The sequence below is a fragment of the Gracilinanus agilis genome, chromosome 1 (genome assembly GCF_016433145.1).
Source record: "Gracilinanus agilis isolate LMUSP501 chromosome 1, AgileGrace, whole genome shotgun sequence".
Lineage (NCBI taxonomy): Eukaryota > Metazoa > Chordata > Mammalia > Didelphimorphia > Didelphidae > Gracilinanus > Gracilinanus agilis.
In genome coordinates, this window is record NC_058130.1 from 14,739,111 (window position 1) to 14,761,349 (window position 22,239).

The window sequence follows — 22,239 nt, forward strand, 5'->3', positions numbered from 1 at the left end:
GGGGGGGCGCCCAGGGGGGCCGGCTGGGGGGCGCCCAGGGGGGCCGGCTCGGGGGCGCCCAGGGGGGCCGGCTCGGGGGCGCCCAGGGGGGCCGGCTCGGGGGCGCCCAGGGAGGCGGGCTGGCGGCCAGGGCGGCGGAAGCCCCCCTCGGAGGGGCGAGGAGCGGGGCGGGAGCCCCCCCAAACAGGGAAGCTTAGAGCTCAGCGTTCCAGGCCTTCCCAAGCGGCCGCTCCCGCCAGGCCTCGGGCCACAGCGCAGAGGCGACTGCTGGGCTGAGCCAACAAAACGCGGCTTCCTTGCTGCGGGGAGGATCACGAAGGACGCCTGGAGGCTGAGCCTCGAAGCAGGCCAAGGATGGAGCCGCCCCAAACCTTCGAACGGAGCCCAAAGAGCCGTCTAACTCGGCCTCCCCCGTTCAGAGGCCCCCAGAGCCGGCCAGCCCCCTCGTGCTCTCGGGCAGGCCGCCTCAGCCTCGGCCCCTCCTGCTTGCAGGCCTTCGAGGACATCTACCTGGAGGAGCGCCGGACCATCAAGGTGCTGCTGGAGTACGCCGACAAGATGTTCACCTACATCTTCGTCCTGGAGATGCTGCTCAAGTGGGTGGCCTACGGCTTCAAGAAGTATTTCACCAACGCCTGGTGCTGGCTGGACTTCCTCATCGTGGACGTGAGTGCGGGCCGGGCCCGGGGGGGGGGGGGAAGGGTCGGGGCAGGTCTCGGGAACCTTCTTCCCACGGGGCACCCCCTCCAGCCCCGCCCCCCTCAGGCGCCGGAGCCACTCCTCGGAGGGTCTGAGCATGGGCCGGGCCTTGACCCAAAGCCCAGATCCCTTCCGCGACGTCCCTGCCACGTGGCCACCAGCCCCCTCTTAAGCACCCCAGAGACCCCCCGAGGGATCCCATTCTCCTGAGAAGTCTTAGCATGTCCCACCGAATTCTAGACATCTGTCTCCTGGTTCCGGAAACGTGTGCTCATATTGGACCGAAACCCGCCCCCTTAGAACTTCCAGCCTTTGCTCTGAGTTTGCCCACTTGGACCAGGCAGAAAAGGCCTCATTCTGCTTCCCAGAATGGCCTTCCCCGGATGGGCTCCCCATCGATGGGGTAGAAGAGCAGATGCTGGCTGGACGGCTCTCGGGGATACTGTGGAAGGGGCGTGAGTCGTCCCTTGCTGGGAGATTGTTCTATGTATCACCCGAGGGCCCATCCGGCCTCAGACACACCTGCTAGCTGTGGGGCCCTGGGCAAGTCACTTCTGTCTGCCTCGTCCGATAATGACCCGGCGCTCGGGAGGGTCACACGAGCTCGTCCTTGTGGAGCTCTTAGCCCAGCGCCAAGCACGCAGGAGGCGCCGTGCAGACGTCACCGAGCTGGGAGCTGCCCCCACTCCAGGCGCTCCCTTTAGTTTGTCGACGTCCCCTCTAAATGCGGGCCCCCGGCGGGACTAGCGCCTCCGTCTGGGCTGGCCAAGGCAGAGTCCCGTGGAATGATCCAGAAATACCGAGAGCTGATAAGTAATCCGGAGCCCAAAACGTCTCCCCACCGCTGTAGAGCAGCGTCCCCGGGTGCCGTTCTGTGTCTGGTAGGCAGAACTCAGGTACAGTGAAGGCCTCAGACTTACCTCGGTAACTTGACTTCAAATTCTACCCTGATGCTTACCGGCATGACCTTCAGGAAGTGCTTTAACCTCCCCGTGCCTTGATTTCCCCATCTGAAAAATGAGAAGATTGGTCTAGATGGCCTTTGACCCTGTGGCCCTACTCTGCTCCTCCCCCATCTCCCAACTTAAGCCAGAAATCACGCTTTCTCCCCAAAGAGCATTTACAGTTTTAGGAATTGGCTTAGAGAGGGAGGAATGGGATAGATGGGATGGCATGGGTGGGGTGGGATGGGGTGGGACGGGACGGGAGCTCCACGGGATCCATGGAGACGAGGAAGTTGCTGAACGTTGTGGGTAGAAGAGGTCAGTAAATGCTTTCCCCGTCCCCAGACGCGTGCTGAGCCCGTGCACGTAGGGAGAGAAAGGCAAAGGGAAAGCACTCCTGGGCCGGCTTTCAGAGGGGGACGAGCCGTACCTGTACAGAACGGTCAGAGAACAAAGCTGGGGAGCCTTTGGGGGCTACCGAGCCTGAGAGGGCCTGGCACAGCCTGTGAGTGCTGCAGGAAGGCAGGCCGTGGAGGAGGTCCTCGTGGGCTGAAACGAGCCACGGAAGATGCTCTCTGTAGGGAGGTCTCAAGGCGGGTCCTGCCAGATAGATGATCAGGACCGCAGAGTGGGAGGGTATTTCAGGAAGGGGCCTGGCACGAGCCATGGGCGGGGGGAGGGGGAGCAGAATGAGAGACTCTGGGAAAATGGTCCTTTGTCTATAATGAAGGCACCTGCCGGGGAGCCGCGGCGGCACACCAGACTAGAAAGGTAGGGAAGGCTGACCCCCAGTACCAGAGGGCAAGATTAGAAAAGCAGAGAGCAGGGCAGCTGGGTGGCTCAGTGGACGGAGAGTCAGGCCTAGAGACAGGAGGTCCTGGGTTCAAATCTGACCTCAGACACTTCCCAGCTGGGTGACCCTGGGCAAGTCACTTGACCCCCATTGGCCCAGCCCTGACCACTCTTCTGCCTTGGAGCCCATACACAGCATTGATTTAATTCTAAGACAGAAGGTGAGGGTTTAAATTTTTTTAAAAAGCAAAGATCAAAAGAGGGAGGATGTGGGGTCACTTGAGGGGTGAGACAGCTGGACCCTTGAGAACCCCAATAGCATCTGTCAGAGCGTCCAGGGTGGGAATCAACTGAGCCCTCCGAAGCAGCTCTGTGAGGCCAGCTCGGGGGACTTGGCACGAGGAGACGAGACAGAGACAGCAGCCGGTGACATCTGGCCTTCCATTCTGTGCGTCTCCTCGTGCCGTGACTAAGAACCATTAAGAGACAATCCCTGCTCGCCGCGCGCCGCGCACCACACATCTGGATGGGGTTTTGTGGTTGCCAGATGTTCCCCCCTACGAGCCCCATCGGATACCATCGAGAACAGGCGTGATTAACCCTATTTCACAGAGGAGGAAATGGCGGCTTAGGCAGGGGATCATTTTGCCCAGGGTCACCCCGAGAGTCAGGAGGGCTCCCCAAGAACGGAGCAAGAGGTCTTCCTTTCACAGGGCCCTCTCAGCTTCGGCTCGCGTCGCAGGCACTGATAAAACGGGTCTTTTCTCGGCGTGTTTGAGGCCGCCAGGAAGGAGGGCGGGTAGTGAGGACACCAGACAGTCCGGAAACATTTTAGGGAATTCTGTCCCCTTGGGAAAGGGAAGAGTAGACGTTTTCATTTGCCCCAGGCAGCGAGGTAGTCCAGTGCACAGAGTTTAGTACTTGTACTTGAATCTTGCCTGGCTGGGGGACCCCAGGCAAGTGGCGCGCCTCCGTTTATTCATCTACAAAATGGAAATAATACGAGCAGCTACCTTCCAGGGGCGCCCTAAAGATAAAGGAAAATAATATTTGTTAAGTGCTTATTGGTTGGGTCGCTGCCTTCCCCATTAGTGCCACCGTCACCAGCCTAATAGCTGTCGTCACCACCATCATCCCCATCGTGTAGTCACCATCGCTGCCATTATCTCAGCTGGGTCCCCTTCATCACTGCTGGCCCAGCTGCTCCCACCGTCGTCACCATCATCTCCGGCGGCCCTAACACTACATTGTCGTTCCCGTTGCCACCCGCCAGCGAGCCTCCTCCCTGGCACCTTTGCACCCACTGGCACCATTACGAGGCCTTGGCCTTCACCGCCATCGTCATTCGTGCCGCCCCACCATGGCCGTAGTCTCCGTTGTAGCCATCTTGATGAGTGCCGTCGGTGCCCTTCCTGTCGCCCCTGGTCACCCCCGCCGTCATCACCACCACCCCCCTAACCCAGGGGTTCCCAAATGTTTTTGGCCCACCTACCGCCCCCTTTCCAGAAAAATATGACTTCGCTCCCCCTGGAAATTATGAAACAATTTATTGAACTCAGAATGGAATGTAATACAAAAAAAGTGCTGCCATCACCGCCTCCCCGATCACTGCAGCACCCACCAGGGGGCGGTGGCGCCCACGTTGGGATCACGGCACTAACCCTGTCCCCAGCAGCTCCCAGTCACCCGTGCTATCAGCACCGGCGGCGCCATCTTCGCCGCTCCCTTCCCCACATCACCAGCACCGACACCGCCAAGGTTGTCGCCCTCCTTACCCTGAGGCTCACTCTTGTGAACACCATCATCACAGCCTCACTCTCACCATCATCGTTAACAACTCCACGGTGACTTGCAGTGGCCCTCACTGCTCCAGTGACCCTCATTGCTTTTTGTTTTGTTTTTGTTTTAAACCCTTAACTTCTGTGAATTAGCTCATAGGTGGAAGACTGGTAAGGGTGGGCCATGGGGGTCAAGTGACTTGCCCAGGGTCACACGGCTGGGAAGTGTCTGAGGCCAGGTTTGAACCCAGGACCTCCTGTCTCTAGGCCTGACTCTCACTCCACTGAGCTACCCAGCTGCCCCCCCATTGCTTTTTTTAAATTTTTATATAATTTCTTTAGATCAAGTTCCCAAACTTTTTTGGCCTCCTGCCCCCTTTCTAGAAAAAATATTACTTAGCCTCCTGGAAGTTAATTTTTTAAAATTTTAATAACAATTAATAGGAAAGATAAATGCCCCTGTGGCTACCACCGCCCTCCTGGATCTCTGCAGCACCCACCAGGGGGCGGTGGCACCCACTTTGGGAATCACTGGTTTAGATTTAAATCTTAAATTCTACCTTCTGTCTTAGAAATGATTGGTTCCAAGGCAGAGGAGTGGCCAGGACGAGGCAATGGGGGTTAAGTGACTTGGCCAGAGTCACACCCCTGACCCTCGCTCCTTTTATTACCATCACCCTTGTCCCAGCCTCCTACACGTCTTCGTGTGTGCACTGTCATAGGAAGGAAGCTTTGCACACAGCACCCTGCCAGCCCTCCGCCTCTGCTCCACAGGCCTTACACACACACCCTGGCCCAGACTTGGAGTGCAATGGTTGGGTCTCACACAGATCTGGGATTTGTACGAGGAGGAAAGTGGGAAGGAATCAGGGTAGAACGAGGGCTGATGCAGTGGCCAAAGAGGGGGTAAGCTTTGGCCACCTGCTTGGCATATGTGGCATGAGAGGCTCCCCCCACCCAAAAATGTCTCCTTCACCATCTCTCATGGTGTTCGATTCTGCCCATAAAGCTTCACCCGTTCAGCATCCCCCTATTGTGATGCCACGAGCTGTCGGGCTCCCTCTTCCCAAGAGAAAGGACGAGGGAAATGGGGCTGGCGAGACAGCAGCAGCCATCAGCAGGTTCACCGGAAGCAAAGAGCACGGTCCAACCCGAGATCCAAGCAGATAAACAGAGAGCCAGACCCGGGGCCAGCCAGGAGTCCACAAGGCCTGGGATGGATCCAGAGGGATGGGCAGGAAGTTGGGAATTGAGTCTGAGAACAAAAGCTCCAAAGAGATATCCAAGTGGATAAACAAGACATGGGCCAGCATCAGAGCCGGGAGCCCCCAAAGACAGCGGATCCAGGCGGCTCCGCAGGAAGTCGTTAACTGAGCCCAGGCTTAGAAGGTCCAAAGTCATGGGAAGTGCGTGCCAGACACGGCGACAGGGGCAGGGATCACCGAGCACATAGCGGAAAGCGCACTGCAGTCAGATGACGTGGGTTCAAATCCTGCCTCCCAGGGTGGCTAGCTATGTGACTCTGGGCAAGTGGCTTAGCCTTAATAATCGTCCTTTGGGCCTCAGTTCCCTCATCTGTAAATAACTGAGGGGGTGAGACTAGATGTCCTCGAAGGTCCCTCCCAGCTCTAAATCCATCATTCTGGCTGAGTGTCTCAAGCACCATGTAAGGATGGCCCTTTCTGAGTTGAGGCATGGTAGCTACATCCACTGTTAGCGCCCCAATGCGTCCCCGCGGCTCTGATCTCATCCCCCTAGCGTGGGGCCCGGTCCCTACACCTTCCTCCAGCCCCATTACAAAAGCTATGGCTACCAAAGGGGGGAAAGCAAGCCTTCCCACGAGCCCGGAGGTTGCCTCCTATATCTAGGGAGCAACCCCTGGAATCATTTCCAAGTTGGACACTGAGGGACATCTATGTTTCCTTGTTGGGTGAATTCAGACCCTTGACATTGAGGGAGAGAGGATGGGGTTTGATGAGTGACTCCTCTGGCCTGCAGCAGCCTAGATATGATGTCCAAATGCATTAGAATAGCCTGCCCCATCAGAGCCCTTGCTTTCGCTTGAAGTCCTTCAGTGAGAAGCCCCCATGTTCCATTCCACCGGAGATGTTTTTTTTCTTCTAAAAGTCTGAATTTGCCTTTTTGTAGCTTCCATTCTTTGCTTTTGACTCTGACCTCTAAGCAGAAAAAGTCTAAGTCCTCACTTCTCCGTTTGACAGACCTTTAACAGGTTCTCTTCACAGGACTTGGTCTCCAGACCAGTCACTATCTATCCTAGGTGCCCTCTTCTGGAGGGCCACATCCTTATATCTGTCCTCCTTGAACGTGGGCTCCCAGAGTGGTCTGTCCAGCCAGAGACGTAGGCTTCTCTTAACACGGCCTATAATCACTTCAGCATTCTTGGCTGCTGTATCACACCATTGACTCAGAATGAACTTGTGGTCCACTAATACACCCAGATCTTTTTCAAGATGAGTTATTTTGATCCACACTTCTCCCGTCTTGTATTAGATTTTTTTCTAACCCAAGTACAAGATTTTACATTTAGCCCTATTAATTTTGTCTTATATACAGCCCACTCTGCTAATCTGCCAAGATAGCTTTCTGAATCCTAACTGCCAGCCAGAGTTATTTATCCCTCTCAATTGTGCACCATTTGGAAATGTGATCAGAATATCATCTCTGCCTTTACCTGAGTCATTGCTAAGTAAGGCTGAGTGTAGATCCCTAGGGCACTCCACTAGAGACTCCTTCCAAGTTAGCATCAAACTAAGCATGATTACTCTTGGATTCTAGACATTTAGTCAGTTCCAAATCCACACAACAGTGCTATCGTTGAATCTACTTCTTGGCGACTTTGTCAAGTGTTTCACTAAAAAGGGGGCAAACCAAATAGGTGGCATCCCCTGTCAAAGAAGGAAATGTCGTTGATCTGGTGTGACCTGTTCTTGAGGAAGCCAGCCCGAGTCTTTTTTTAAGCCCTTGCCTTCTGCCTTAGAAACAATACTAAGTAAAAGGGAGAAAGAGAGGTAAGGGCTAGGCAGTGGGGGGTAAGTGAATTGCCCAGGGTCACAGAGCTAGGAAGTATCTGAGGCCAGATTCGAACCCAGAACCTCCCACCTCTGGGTCTGGCTCTCCGTCCTCTGAGCTACCCAGCTGCCCCCCAGCCATCTCCTTAATATGCTCCAGAATTTTGGCAATTCACCAAGTCATAGCTATAGACCTTAGAGACCATTTAGTCCAACCCCTAATTTGGGGGAAATGAGATCTAAGGAAGGGCAGGAGGGAGGGAGGAAGAGACAGAGACAGAGCTGACACACAGACAGACAGACAGAGAAGTCCTGGATCCAACGCCTTCATGTCATAGGTGAGGAAACTAAGGCACTATTTGATTAAATTACTTGCCTCGGGTTGGGCAGCTAGTAACAGCCCCAGAGTCCAAAGCCAGGTCCCCTGCCCCCAGCTGCAGTGTTCTGCCCTTAGCACTGTCCTGCCTCTCCATGGCCTACGGCTTCTTATCCATCAAAATTCCACAAATAGGGTTTTCAGTGCAGGAAATTGAGATTCATCCCTTTTCAAGATGGCGGGAGAGGGATAGTCAGGGCCCACCTCGAGGCCGAGGGGAAGCATGGTGGTGCCCTTCCCGTGCTAGGGGCAGCTGGAGCTGAGGCTCCACATGCCAGCGTGTGGGTCTCCGGAGCCCCTCCCTGACGGTCCCGCTGGTTCCGTCGGCTCAGAGAGGAAGGTTAGTGCTTGGGAGGGAGGTTCACAAAGAGCCAGTCTGGGGATAGCGGGAGGCTCACGTGCCTCATTGTCTCTGAGCGCCAATTAAAGTGTTTGTCGAGGAGGTAAGTATTGACAGGGAGCGGCTGGCAGAGCTTGCCCCTGATGCTTGGTCCCTGCTGGCTGCCAAGGTAAAACCCACTTTCCTCCCCAGTAATTGCCCAATCTGCTGTAATCAGTTTTGTTCCCAAACAACTCAATTTGTGTTCCAGGGAAATTATCTTAAAAGCACATGGCAGATTTCAGCTCCTCATCTGTGTCATGAAAGAAAGGAATGCAGAGGCTGGGCTGGAGGGGGTGGGAAGCGGTCCTTTCCCCACCACTGAACAGGCTCCATCCCTTCTGGGTCCTCCCTGCCCGGGGCCCTGGCATCTGCCACCATGGCCCACTCTAAAGATCCTTTTGAGACTGCATGCTCCCTACCTGGGTGTTGGCCTGCCTTGGTTCCCCTCACTCCCTCTGGGAGAACCTGGGCCTGAGATTGGGTCAGAGAGTTGGAACCAAGGCTCAACTCGGGTGGATCCCCCTGGATGCCACATACACTTCTCTGTGGACACGTCATTTCCCCTGAAAGAATGTGAGCAACATAAAGAAAGGCAGCAACTGGTTTTATTTTTGTCATTGTGTCTCAGCACATAGTAGGCACTTGAAATAACTGATCTATTGGAGAGGAGGTTTTGTCTTGGTTTTGTCTTGATATCTCCAGCGTAGCACAGTGTCTGACACTTACTAAAATGATGGCTGACAGGCTGATTGAAGGCAAGGATGTTTGGGGCTTGTCTTTGTATTGCCGTTGTTGGGGAAAGTCCCTGGCACACAGTAGGTTTTTATTCAGTGCTTGGCTGGTTAATGAATGGAGAAGTATCAAGGGGTTAGAACAAATGTTTGGACAGGAACCCGCCTGGGATTAGAACATGGGCCTGCATTTGGAACAAGGGAAAGGACAAGGAAGCCAGGTCAGGAATGGCATGTGCCCCTAGTCCGGTAGAGCAGCCAAAGTCAGAGATTCAGGGGAGGGAGGGCTCTGGAAAGAGCTGGGCAGCCACTGCTTATCACGCCCCTTTTGGTGGGAGGATGCCACCAGCTCAGTGCAGGACAGAACTTGCTGGAATCTCTGTAGGGAACCAAATTGGGGTCACACTCACTGAAGGGGCTGGTGGTACTTAGAGTGATCTCAGCCAATAATCAGGCTACTGACAGAGCCAGTCAGATACTGCAGTGTGAATGGTAGAGAGCTAGCAATCACCATGTTAACATATATATGCCCAACCAGCATCACAGCAGCTTGAACAATAGCCAGCATCATGTTAGTGGAAATCACCAGAAATCACCATGTTAGTGTGAACAACCAACATTCACCATGTTAGTGTGAACAGCAGCCAGCATCATGTTAGTGTGAATCACCAGAAATCACCATGTTAGTGTGAACAACCAACATTCACCATGTTAGTGTAAACAGCAGCCAGCATCATGTTAGTGTGAATCACCAGAAATCACCATAGTTAGTGTGAACAACCAACATTCACCATGTTAGTGTGAACAGCAGCCAGTATCATGTTAGTGTGAACAACCAACACTCACCATGTTAGTGTGAACAACCAACATTCACCACATGAGTGTGTACAACCAACCTTCACCATGTTAGTGTAATCAGCAGCCAGCATCATGTTAGTGTGAACAACCAACATTCACCATGTTAGTGTGAACAACCAACATTCACCATGTTAGTGTAAACAGCAGCCAGCATCATGATAGTGTGAACAACACAGGTATATGATCAACCTGGGATTCAAACCCAGGTCCCTCACTCTCAACTCCAGAGCTCTAGCTACCCCCTTGCCTGCTTTATTGGGGTATCTAGGGGCTCCCCCAACAGGGTTGGCCTCCATGGAAGCTGCCAGCCACCATCTATGTCATCACAAGTCTCTGGTCTGGCCCACCCTGGGACCCCTGGAGAGAGATCCTGGAGGTAGAGGAGGTGGGAGCAGACCATCCGAACTTGGGATACGGGATAGTGAGGAGACCTTGGCGGGGGTTAGGGGGTGATGTGGGGCAGGAGCTAATAATCGCTTAAAGCAGGGGGACCCAGATGGAACGAGGAGACTTTGGCCTGGGGGGAGCATGGAGAGCAAGATGAGAGGAGAAACCCGATTCCTTAAGGGGGAGAGGAACCTAGTAAGGGATAATGCGCATAGACAAAGAAGGACAGAGAGGGAAGGGGCAGGGGCTGCTGGGGAGGCTGGAGGGAGGGCGTGAAAGCTGGACTGAGACCTGCTCATCCAGTGCAGACTCCCGTGCTCAGGACCCTTAAACTCCTGGGCAGGATGGGCAGCCCCGAGCACAAAGCCCAGGTGTGCCCCCCCCCCGAGTCTGCCTGTGGCACCGGGTAGAGGCAGCTGAGGCAAACCACCAAAGCCAGGGTTAACACGCAGAATCAGAGTCGGGAGAGGCAGACAGAGAAGCCTCTGAAGCGGGGCAGACAGAGGGAGAGGCCGGCTGTCAGCTCAGCTCAAGCCCGAGGCCAGGAGCTTGACACGCTCGGCTCTGGCATGTGACACAGGGAAGCATCGCCAAGCTCTGATGCCCAGCAAAGGGCTAAGGCTGGGGACAGGCATCCCCGCAGCCCCTCATGGCCAGCCCATGTGTGTGAAGGAAGACGGGAGAGGGGGAGAGCCCAAGAGGGCAGGGCAGGTGGTGGCTGCAGCTCAGGAGTGTGTTCGCCTGTGTGCCCTGGCAGGACTTGTGTGAGGGGAGAGCTAACAGGGGGCAGCGCTGGCCTTCTGGCTGAAGCTGATCACAGCTGGGAGGAGGGAGGAGGGAAGCCTGGCTCCAAGGCAAGGTGGCAGGGCTTGGGCTCCACTCTCAGCCTCATGTTACTGATCTCTAAAATGAGGCGATAGGTGGGCAGCTGGGTGGTTCAGTGGGTAGAGTTCCAGGCCTGGAGACGGGAGGTCCCGGGTTCAAATCTGACCTCAGACATTTCCTAGCTGGGTGACCGTGGGCAAGTCACTTAACTGCCATTGCCCAACCTTTACTGCTCTTCTGCCTTGGAACCAATTCTTAGTATTGATTCTAAGATGGAAGGTGAGGGTTAAAAAACAAAGTAGGAGGTGCTTGGCCTCAAAGGTTCCTTCCAGGTCCATCTAGGACTCTAAGAATTGCTAGTCAGAGGCCTGAGGGAGGCAGGCTTGGGGAGGACGAGTCGCCTGCCTCAGCCCTGGCATAGAGCATCCTTGCTGAGATTCTGCCGAGCCCGCCGGACGGGCTGGCCAGCAGGGAGAGCCAAGGGGAGATTTTTGCATTGGCGAGCGAGCAGGCAGCTGCCATGGCTGAGCAGAGGATGCCCAGGAAAGTCTTCAGTGGATGGAATCCATGGAGGGTCAGAGAAGGGGACAGACAACAAACAGAGCTCTTCCCCCCCTCCTACCCCCATCTAGCACTGAGCACATAGTAGGTACTCAGTAAATGTTTATTCGTTGAGGATGGCACGATCAGGCTTCTTGCAAATGGCAGAAGAAGCCAGTCAGCCCTCTCCCTCGCTGCCCTCCCCTGCCAGCACATCTCTGGCCAGAGCCCAGGCTTTGCTTCAGCGGCTCCCCTCCCGTTTCCCCCCCTCCATCTCCCCCATCTGCACTGGGAGGAGCGGCAGGCCCCGATGGAGCCCTGACCTCGCAAGGGATAACAGCCTTGAGGATACCCTGGCAGCTTGGGCAGCTGTGCTGGGCACAGCCAGGGACGTGCCCTGGGGAGGTGGCCGGGCACGCCAGGCTCAGCCAGTAGCAGCCCCCGCAATGAGTGGGAGGGGAGGAAGGAGCTGTAGCCTGGGAGGGTGGATGGGAGTGTGAGGCCAGGAAAAGCAAGAGATTCTGTCCTGGCGCCGTGAGTGCCCTCCCTGTCCCTGCTCTGCCCTGCCGCCTTCAGCACACCCCAACAAGGGCAGGGTCTGGGGGTCCAGCCCCCCTGCAGAAGCTCTAGTCTGAGACCCCTCGGGGGCTGCTCTTCCTCCCGCCTCATTTATAAGGAGCAGCTGGACCGGACAGGCAGGTGTAGAAAGGGGCTCCGAGGTTTTCTGCTGGACCCCAGAGGACAGAACAAGGCTCAGCGTGCAGCAGGTACGTAGAACCAGACTTGAAAATCGGGCCTCGGACACTTCTGAGCTGAGTGACCCTGGACAAGTCACTTCACCCCCCACTGCCTAGCCCTGCCGCTCTTCTTCCTTACCATTATCCAGTATTGATCCTAAGAGGGAAGGTGAGGGTTTAAAAAAAGAAAGAAACAAAAAGAAAAGAAAAAGGAACCAGGCTTGGACCGCACCAAAACAATAGCGTTCTACAACTAGAGCTATCCAGAAGCAGAATGGACAGCTGTGGGAGGTAGTGAGTTCCCCATCACTAAACAAAGGCTGAATGGTCCCCTGTGTTGGAGAGAGGCTCCTGACCTGGGATCGGTCCATGAGGTCCGCTGCAGCTCTCTCCAGAGACCTCACGATGGCCCCTTTCTGGATCGAATCCTTTCACCATCGTAGGACGACGCAGCAGACATTTATGGAGGACCTACTGTGTGCTCTTTGCTAAGTGCTGGAGAGTATCTCCAAATATAAGTAGTCGCCTGGCATTTATTAAGTGCCTGCTCCGTGCCAAGGACCGTGCCAAGACTGGGCGTACAGAGAAAAGCAGAGCCCATCCCTGCCCTCAGGGCGCTCTCCAGGGAAGAGAGGAGACGATGAGAGTGGAAAAGGGGGTGTCGGGGGTCCTAATCCATCCTCCTCGTGACCCCATTTTCCTCCCCAGATGTCAGCCTGTCCCCAAATCCTCAAACCAATTCTGCTAGAGTTTTGGATGTCGCCCTGTGACAGCATCTGCTTTGGGACAATGTGGGGAAAAGGCTTCCTCCTGTGGGAGGAAAGTCCTTTATAGGTGGGTGCTTCGCCCCAGGACCTGAGTGCCGATGGGGTGTGGCAGGCTGATCGTAGGATCTAGAGTCAGGAAGACCTGAGTTCAAATCTTGCTTCTGAAACTTCCCAGCTTTGTGACCCTGGACAAGTGGCTTCAGGGCTCTGCGCCGGGCTTTCTCATCCATAAAGTGAGTGGGGTAGACCAGATGGCCAGCTCATTCCCGGCCAGGATGCATCTCCGCCACAGCTGTCCAGCCTGAGGACTTGGACAGACAAGGCCAGCGTGGGCCATCTTCCTGCCAGGGACCAGAAGCTCCAGGAGGGCAGGCCTCGCCCTCCTCAGCTCGGCATCTCGCCCTCCAGGGCCCAGCACAAGGGTTTACTCAATGCTCATGGGCACATTCGCCACTTCCCAGGCTGCCAAGCCCACCAACACGTCCCAAGTAAAGCTGTAAGAAGGGGGCGCCTGGGGCTGGCTCGGGGTCCGGCTCCCCCACTTCCTGGGCGAGCTGCGTGATCTTGGACAAGTCTCCTAACATCTCCGAGCCTCGGTTCCCTTCCCTATAAAAGCTGGCTGATGATGGGTGTCCTGCCTGCTTCGAAGGGTCAGGAACTTCCCCGGCAGGCAATCTGGGAGTTCTCTAGGGACGTCCGGCGCCATTATTATTGCTGTCATTAAAAGGTGCTGCGAGCAATGACCGATGGGTCAACGGGCCGAGGCCAGAGCAAGGAATCCTGTGGGGGCTCCCGTCCAGAAGAGAGGAAACTGCCTTAATAAAGAAAAAGAAAGTGGGGTCTGGAGGGGACGAGAGCTCCAGACACCTCGGAAGTTCTTCTCAGTCCTGCTTGCGCCTGGCACCCCTTCCCAGAGTAGAAGGCTTCCTATTTAAGTTGTGGCTTTAAGAAGCAGCTCGGTTCGTTGGATAAACCAAAGTGGCCCCCAATCCAAGCTCCTTCAGCCCGAGTCTCCTGTGCCCTAAGGGGGCAGATCTAGGGGGGGAGTGGTTGTGTCGACTTGGCTCGGGGCTGCCCCCATTCTCCTCCGCTCCCCAGCGAGCTCTGCTCAGGGGAGACACTTGCTTCACCGTCTCAGCTCCGTCCTCCTGCCGTTGGCCCTCTCTCTGGGAATGGGCTCCAGTTGGCATGAGCTGGTGCTGACCTCGTGCCCTCTTCTTTGTCTCTGTCCAGGTCTCTCTTATAAGCCTTGTGGCAAATACACTTGGCTTTGCAGAAATGGGTCCCATTAAGTCACTGCGGACGCTCCGTGCTCTGAGGCCCCTGAGAGCCCTGTCACGATTCGAAGGCATGAGGGTAAGACGTGCTGAATGGGTCGGCTAGGCGGCACAGTGGATAGCGCTCTGGGCCTCTTCCTGAGTTCAAATCCGGCCTCAGATACTTCCTAGCTGCGTGACCCTGGACAAGTCACTTCACCCTGTTTGCCTTGGTTCCTCCTCTGTAAAATGAACTGGAGAAGGAGATGGCAAACCAGTCCAGGATCTTTGCCAGCAAAACCCAAATGGGGTTAGGAAGAGCTGGACATGAGTGACAACAATCCTCCTCCCAACGACAGAAGGAAGTGTGGAGAAATGGGCTTAGAGTCAGGAAGAGCAGGGTTTGAGTCCTGCCAAAACACCAAGTAACGGTGTGGTCCTGCACAAATCACATTTTCAGGAGCCCCATCCCATGACTGACTATGAGTGAGCTTGTGGTCCACTAAAAAACCCAGATCTTTTTCAGAACTGCTATGTAACACCACCTGCCCCGCTCCACTCTCTTTGTTGATGTTTGTACCCAAGTGTAGGATATGTACAGAAGGACCTCAGAGAGCCACTCTAGACACCCTCTCATGTGTTCCCTTTTTCCACATAGCCTCATAGCATCAGCTCTAAGCTGTGTCTTCAGGGGACCAGCAAAGCCAACATGCAACCTTAGTCCCAACCCAGGTCCTCTGATCCCGAAGCCTTTGCTCCTTCCATGGCGCCCTGCTAACCTCTGAGTCACCATCTAGACGGTGGGAAGAAGGATAATAACAACCAGCATTTCTGAAGCACTTTCCGTTTTGCAAAGCGCTTTATGTATATTGTCTCCCATTGGGGAAATCTTGGAACTTGGAGTGAGCAGGTGTGGAGGCAGTGATGGGGTAAACTGAGGCTCCATCCCTCTAGCTCCAACCCCCTCAGGTAGCTGCCGCAAGACCCCGGTGGCAAAAGCCCTTCTCAGCTACTTTAGCTGCCCTCTTAGAGCTGAATCCTGCCACCGTCCCAAAGTTCCCCAGATTGGAGCTGCTCTGTTCAGTGCCTGGCACACAGGAAGAGAGGGAGGAATGCTTTTTCATTTATTCGTTCTCCTTTTTTCAGCTTCAGACTATTTGAGGACTCTTGCACAAATGTGAGTGTAGAGAGTTTTCTGCCCTAATTTGGCAAGGATATTTCCCTTTTAATGACTGAGTCAGAAAAAATAAGAGAAGCCAGTACATTGGGCTAAATGTAATAAGTTTAATGAGGAAAATGAGAGGCAGCAGGCATAGTGGACCCCTGATTTGGAGTCAGGAAGATATGAGTTCAAGGGTGACCTTTGACACATTCTAGCCAGGTGACCCTAAACATGTCATTTTTCAGGATGTCTGCCAACTCTCAGAGCATAGGTTGCAGAGAAGCTACTGATCTGTATTTTTAGAGCAAGTTTCCTTATAGGGAGTCCTCCATGCTATTGAAATCATAGATTCAGAAGAAAGAGAAAAGTAAAAGTTTTCACTTGGGTTCAAAAAGTCAATCTCATTAACCCTAGAAAAATATTATAGATAAATAAAAAAAAAGCCATCAACCTCATGGGAATATGGCAGGGGAAGGAGGGCTAGACAATTTATCTCAAAAGATCTGGAGTGTTTAGTGGACCACAAGCTTAATTTGGCAGACAAAGAATCTAAGACCCTCTGTGGTAATGGCAAACCTTTTAGAGACTGAGTGCCCAAACTGCAACCCTCACACCACGTGTGAGCCTCCCACCTTACTTCAGACAGGAGTGGGAGCAAGCGCTCCCGTCGGGCTGCTGAGCAGAGGGGCGGTGGAGTGAGGAATGTCCTCAGGTGCATGTGGAGAGGGGGAGGGAGCAGCCCCCTCTGGCCCCCATGCCATAGGTTTGCCAACACGGCCGCAGGGCTTTAGTAAGAGACACGGAACTCTGAAAGAAGTGGGAGCCCCTCTGCCCTCTGCCCCTGCCCAGGACAGACCACAGCCAGGAATCGAGTTCAGTTCTGGGCTGCACAATCTAGGAAGAACTTAGATGAGTTTCCAGAGAATACAAACCAGAGAGGTGAAGGACCTCGAGGCCATGACTAGAAAGACAGCGTGAAGGAAGTGGGTGCTCAGCCTGTGAAAGAGAGGACTTGGAGCCCCCTAATGGCCCTCTCCGAGGTCCTGAAGGATCTTCAACACGAGGATTTGGATTTGCTCCATCCTGAGAGTAGCGTAGATTTAGGCCAGCTGCAGAGTCAAATTCTAATCATTAGGGCCACCCCAAAGCGGTGGGACAGGCTGCCTGGAGACGTGTTAGACACCCCTCATGGGAGAGTCCAGAGGACAGATTGATCGTACATTTGTTGGGCATTTGGAAGGGGAAGTTGTTCTCAGCTCTCGTATATATGGGACGAGATGCCCCTCGTCTCTAATGACGTCCCTGACGGCTCTGGACTGTGATTTCATCATTCCTCAGAGCAGTGATGGGCAAACTACAGACGCGGCCCCCTGAAATGTTCTCTTCTGCCAGCTGTGTGACATGATTCCTAATCTGAGGAACACAACGAGTAGGATACGATTCGATGAAACTTCAAAAGAGCTGTCTTAGAAACAAACTGACAGAGGAGCTTTCCTCTCCTTTGGCCCCTCTTTCAAAAGTTTGCCCATCACTGCTCTAGAGTTTTGGGGGGCGGTTTCTCCCACCGGAGCTTAGAAAGGCTACTTTTCTCCCAGTGTTTGAACAAGATCAGTCTTCCCTGCAGACTGGGGGGCGCATGTCTCCCCTCGAGCTTGGGCGAGACGCCTCTTCCCCAGAATCTGGGTGGGACGTTTCCCCGGGAGTTTAGAGGGCACGTGTCTTCCTGAGGGTCCGAGCTGAGAGTCCGGGGGGGACTCGGGCTTCTGAGCCCTTTTCCCACGTCCCCACCCCTGTAGAGAAAAAGGGGAGCCTCCCTCCCGTATTATCTCCAGTGGGTCATCTGTGGGTTTTCCCCAGATCATCCAAAGGGGTGCCCAGGGAAGTCACTTCCGAGACTTTACAGTAACTGGGGCTTGTGTTTGTGCGTCCCTGAGGTGGTGGTGAATGCCCTGGTGGGTGCCATCCCGTCCATCATGAACGTCCTGCTCGTCTGCCTCATCTTCTGGCTCATCTTCAGCATCATGGGGGTGAACCTCTTCGCGGGGAAGTTCGGCAGGTGCATCAACCAAACCGAGGGGGACTTACCCCTCAACTACACCTTCGTGAACAACAAAAGCGAGTGCGAGCTGTACAACGTCACTGGGGAGCTGTACTGGATCAAGGTGAAGGTCAACTTTGACAACGTGGGAGCCGGTTACTTGGCCTTGCTGCAAGTGGTGAGTCTCCCGCTGCCACACCAGCCACACTGTGGGAAGGGGGCGAGGATGACTGGAGCCATAGGGAGCATCAGGCCCCTCAGGCACTTTCAGCACCTTGGAGAGTTCTCAGGTTCTGCTTTCCCTACCAGTAGCATAATGAAGGCAGGTTGAGAGAAGTGTCCAGAGGGGGCAGCTGGAAAGCTCAGTGGATAGAGACGGGAGGTCCTGGGTTCCAATCTGGCCTCAGACACTTCCCAGCTGGGTGACCCTGGCCAAGTCACTTGACCCCCATGGCCTACCCTGACCACTCTTCTGCCTTGGAGCTAATACACAGGATTGACTCCAAGACGGAAGGTGAGGGCTTATTAAAAACATTAAAAAGAAAAAGAAAGAAGTGTCCAGGCCATCAGTCCGTCATCCCAGTGACTGGCCGGCCTGCTGTCTCCACCCAGTAGAAGGGCTGCTTTGGAGGTTCTAACAGAGTCCAAAGAGTAGACACGACTCCCATGTAGAGAGGACGCCGAGCGCACCAGGGATGCTGCCGGCCTCCCTCTGGTGGAGGAGGACCAGCCGCCGTTTAAGCGAGCCCCTCTGCCCGGTCTTGGGGTGTCAGCCTAGGAAGCAGTCTTGTCCCTTCCGTGAAAGGGTCGAAGTCCAGACTTTCGGGGAGCAAAGCACGCTTTGAGCGCTCTGGATGCGTAACTGCTTCAGTGAACGCAGGATGAGTGGCCGACCTTGAAAACTGGGCAGGAGGTCAGCCAGAACCCAGATCCTGCTTCCGGGGGTGCTTTTGTGGTTGGGTTTGCTGTTGGGTCTTTAAGGCCTCGCCTTCCATCTTGGACTTGGTACTAAGTAAGGGGCAGCGCGAAGGTTCGACCCCAACCTCGGTCCGTCCGTGCTCTGCGCCCGGATGAGGTCCCTGAAGCTGCTAAACACATCGTGGGCTTGGGTGACCCCTTCCCGGGCACGACTCGAAGGTCTGGTCCGAAAGAAAGCGCATTTTTGTGATGAGATGAGAACATTTATGGACTCAGAACCCAGAGAGATGTGGGTTCAAATTCAGCTTCTGTGCTGCCCACGGGGGAGTCCTTTACCCTCTCTGAGCCTCAGTCTTGGCCTCTGTAAAGGGACCTCCTTTAGTACCCGAACGCACGTCCTGCGAACCTTTGGGAGCCCCTAAGCTTACCTCTTTGTAGCTGCGTGGCCTTGGGCCAGTCACTTGGTCTCCTGAGCCTCCGCCTGCCCCGCTTTCCGTGGGAATCGTGCCTCTCCCCTGCCCGCCTCCGAAGGTTCCGGAGCAATTCCCATGTCAGACTGGAGCAAACGTGCCCTTCAGGAAATGGAAGCTGGTCCTGCCCTTCTGGCCCTTTTTCTGTTTCCAAAGTATGTTATTCCTATTCTCCACATTGGATAGATGAAGCCCAGGACGGGGTGATTCGTTCATTCCTGCGTTCATTCCTGCATTCATTCCTGCATTCATTCATTCACTTGTTCGGTTAGCAGAGAGCTGTGCTCCTGGCGGAGAAGGTGCCGGGTCTGAGAGAGGATTCCCGACCCCCCCAGAGCTTAAGGTCACGTAAGAAATAATGACATAAAGGTAGAAAGCTAGAAGTGCAGGAGAGAGCGCTGGCCTGGACTCAGAAGACCCGAGTTCAAATTTGGCCTCAGACACTTACTTTTTTTTTTAAAAACCTTTCACTTCTGTGTACTGACTCCAAGGCAGAAGAGTGGTCAGGGTGGGCCATGGGGGTCAAGTGACTTGTCCAGGGTCACCCAGCTGGGAAGTGCCTGAGGCTGGATTTGAACCCAGGACCTCCTGTCTCTAGGCCTGCTCAGACACTTACTAGCCGTGTATGATCCTCAACACGTCACTTAACCTGTTTGCCTCCGTTTCCTTGAATGTAAAATGGGGAGCATCTTAGTAGCTCCCTGCCAGGGTTTTTGTGAGGATCGAATGAGATAATAACCATAAAGCACTTACACAGCGTCAGTGATTAAATTCGAACCCAGCACTCTATCCCCCGCCCCCATGGGAGGGAGGACTTCCAAGAGGCTTTCACGGCAAGGAGGGCTCAGCCTGCCTCTGCTCAGCTCCAGGACCTGAACCCGGAGCTCTGCGAAGAGACGGACTCCAGTTTGCTAATCTTCAGTGCCACGACGTGGGGGGGGGGGGCAGAACCCTGGAGCTGGGGGCCAGGAGCCCTGAGTTCAAAGGCCTCCGCAGACACACGCAGAGCTGGTGACCTGCCCAAGGTCTCGTCGTCAATGAGCATTTATTAAGCGCCTGCTGTGTGAGAGGCCGAACATCCGGGACAGGCGGAGAGGCGGAAAGGCGGCCCCTAAGCTCGAGGAGCTCCCAGAGGGGAGCCCGCGTGGCTCGGGATGCCAGGCTGCTTCCGTTCTGCCCCCCAGGCCGGCCCCCCTCTTCTAAAAACGGCTTTCTCGGGCCAGACGCAAGCCTGAGCAGCTTCCCTAACGCTTGTTCCCTCGCAGGCAACCTTCAAGGGCTGGATGGACATCATGTACGCCGCCGTGGACTCCAGAGGGGTGAGTGCGGTCCGGCCTCTGTGTCAGCCCGGCACCAGGAGCCCGACTCTCCCCGGGATCCCACGAGGGAACGTGCGTGTTCAGGGACCCCCATCTTAAAGATGGGGAGAAGGCGGGCGGGGGAGGTGCAGCATCTGCCCTCCTCTCCATGGGTGCGTGTGCCGGGCACCGTGCCAAGAGGGGGAGCCCGGGACGAGGGGCGCAGCACGGCTGCCCAAGACCGAGAATGCCAGCAGCTCCCCAAAGGCCCTGTTTGTTTTGGGGACCCCGAAGCCCCCCGACGCGTCTCCCTCTCTGCCTCCATCATGTCTCCATTTCTGTCTGGGTTCTCCCAGAGCCTTCCTCAGCCCACACGTCCTTATGCCAGACACGTTCCCCACGACAAATCCACCCTCCGCCCCCAGGCGCACCCCGTTCCCCTTCCTGCCCCCGCAGCCTCCCTCCCTTCCTCCAGCCCAGTCAATCAGAGCCATTCACGAAACGCCTACTATGTGCTGAGCCTTCCGCTAGGACCCGGGGCTGCGAAGGCAGAAACAAAGCAGGGGAAACAATATTCACTTGAGTAAACTGGAATTATTGACAAAGTAGATACCGAGTCATTTCAGGAGAGGCACTAGCAGCTGTGGGGTTCGGGGGAGGCTTCGTTTAAGTGGCATGTGCTGGGTTTGGAAGGAAGCTCGAGATTCTGAAACTTAGAGACAAGGAGGAAATACATTCCAGCTACAGAGGCCAGCCTGAGCAAAGGCTTGGAGGTGGGAGGTGAGATGCTGATTGTCACCTGTCCCTGGTCCCACATGTGCCTCCTCTTTGGCCCCAACAGCTCCCTCCTCCTCCTCCTACTACTACTCTTCCTCCTCCTCCTCCTTCTCCTCCTCCTCCTCTTCCTCTTCTTCCTCCTCCTCCTCCTTCTCTTCCTCCTCCTCCTTCTCTTCCTCCTTCTCTTCCTCCTCCTCCTCTTCCTCCTCCTCCTCCTACTACTACTCTTCCTCCTCCTCCTCCTTCTCCTCCTCCTCCTCTTCCTCTTCTTCCTCCTCCTCCTCCTTCTCTTCCTCCTCCTCCTTCTCTTCCTCCTTCTCTTCCTCCTCCTCCTCTTCCTCCTCCTCCTCCTACTACTACTCTTCCTCCTCCTCCTCCTTCTCCTCCTCCTCCTCTTCCTCTTCTTCCTCCTCCTCCTCCTTCTCTTCCTCCTCCTCCTTCTCTTCCTCCTTCTCTTCCTCCTCCTCCTCTTCCTCCTCCTCCTCCTACTACTACTCTTCCTCCTCCTCCTCCTTCTCCTCCTCCTCCTCTTCCTCTTCTNCTAGAATGTAGTAGGTTTTATCTAAATGCTAAAACCTTCTCCTCCTCTTCCTCCTCCTCCTCTTCCTCCTCCTCCTCCTCCTCTTCCTCCCTGCCGCTAAGCCGGCCCTCCAGAAGAGCTCTCTCACTCTGCCCTCCCACCTTGCTTCTTGCCCTTTGGGGCTCAGAGGATGTTGGGGTCCTCGTGTCCCGGCTCCGTGCCTTGGGCCACTCTCTGTCTCTCCCTTGCAGTGTGAAGAGCAGCCGCAGTGGGAGTACAACCTGTACATGTACCTCTACTTCGTCATCTTCATCATCTTCGGATCTTTCTTCACCCTGAATCTCTTTATCGGTGTGATCATTGACAACTTCAACCAACAAAAGAAAAAGATACGTAGAGAGCGTGTTGGGCCGGGCCGGCGTGGGGGGCCGGGGGGCGGGCGCGGGGGCAGCTGCCCCCCAAGGGACGGCTTTCTGACCCTCGCTGGGAAGGGATCAGCCCTAAGGGCTCTGGGCCTCAGTTTCCTCTCTGGCTCCCCTGCTAGTACTGCCCATGTGGAGGCTCAGATGACACCCACGTCGAAGTGTTTGCTGTGTGCCAGACACTGGGCTAAGGACAGGCCCTAAGGCTGAGCTTCCCTTGAAGAGCAGGCCCAGGAATGGGCTCGGCCTCGCTGCAGGATGGCCCGGAGGCCAGGGGAGGGATTCTGGAAGGCAGGAGCCAGACGGGACCCTCGGGGCCCAGGGCAAAGAACCGAGACGCCCAGGCCCAGTGGAACCAGCGGGGGTCTCGCACTCCCCTAGGAAGAGGCCTAAGACTCGGAACGAGAGGCCCGAGCGAGGCTCCCCCCGAGGCCAGTTCTGTCTTAGATGGCGAACTTCCTGAGGGCGGGACTGGTTCGCCTCCTTTTTTGCCCCCCCCCCCCCGTGGTCAGTGGCTGGCACGTAGTAGGGTT

At 55.3% G+C, this 22,239-nt stretch overlaps 1 protein-coding gene across 1 annotated transcript in view; it reads left to right on the top strand.

Moving 5' to 3' along the window:
• The window catches only part of LOC123246716 (sodium channel protein type 5 subunit alpha-like), a 263,117-nt gene that overhangs the window by 233,275 nt on the left and 7,603 nt on the right, over positions 1-22,239 (top strand). The window contains exons 19-22 of the mRNA XM_044675519.1: positions 493-666; positions 14,079-14,201; positions 17,198-17,479; positions 21,536-21,673. Of these exons, the coding sequence (XP_044531454.1) occupies positions 493-666; positions 14,079-14,201; positions 17,198-17,479; positions 21,536-21,673 (717 nt within the window). The remainder of the gene's footprint in view (positions 1-492; positions 667-14,078; positions 14,202-17,197; positions 17,480-21,535; positions 21,674-22,239) is intronic.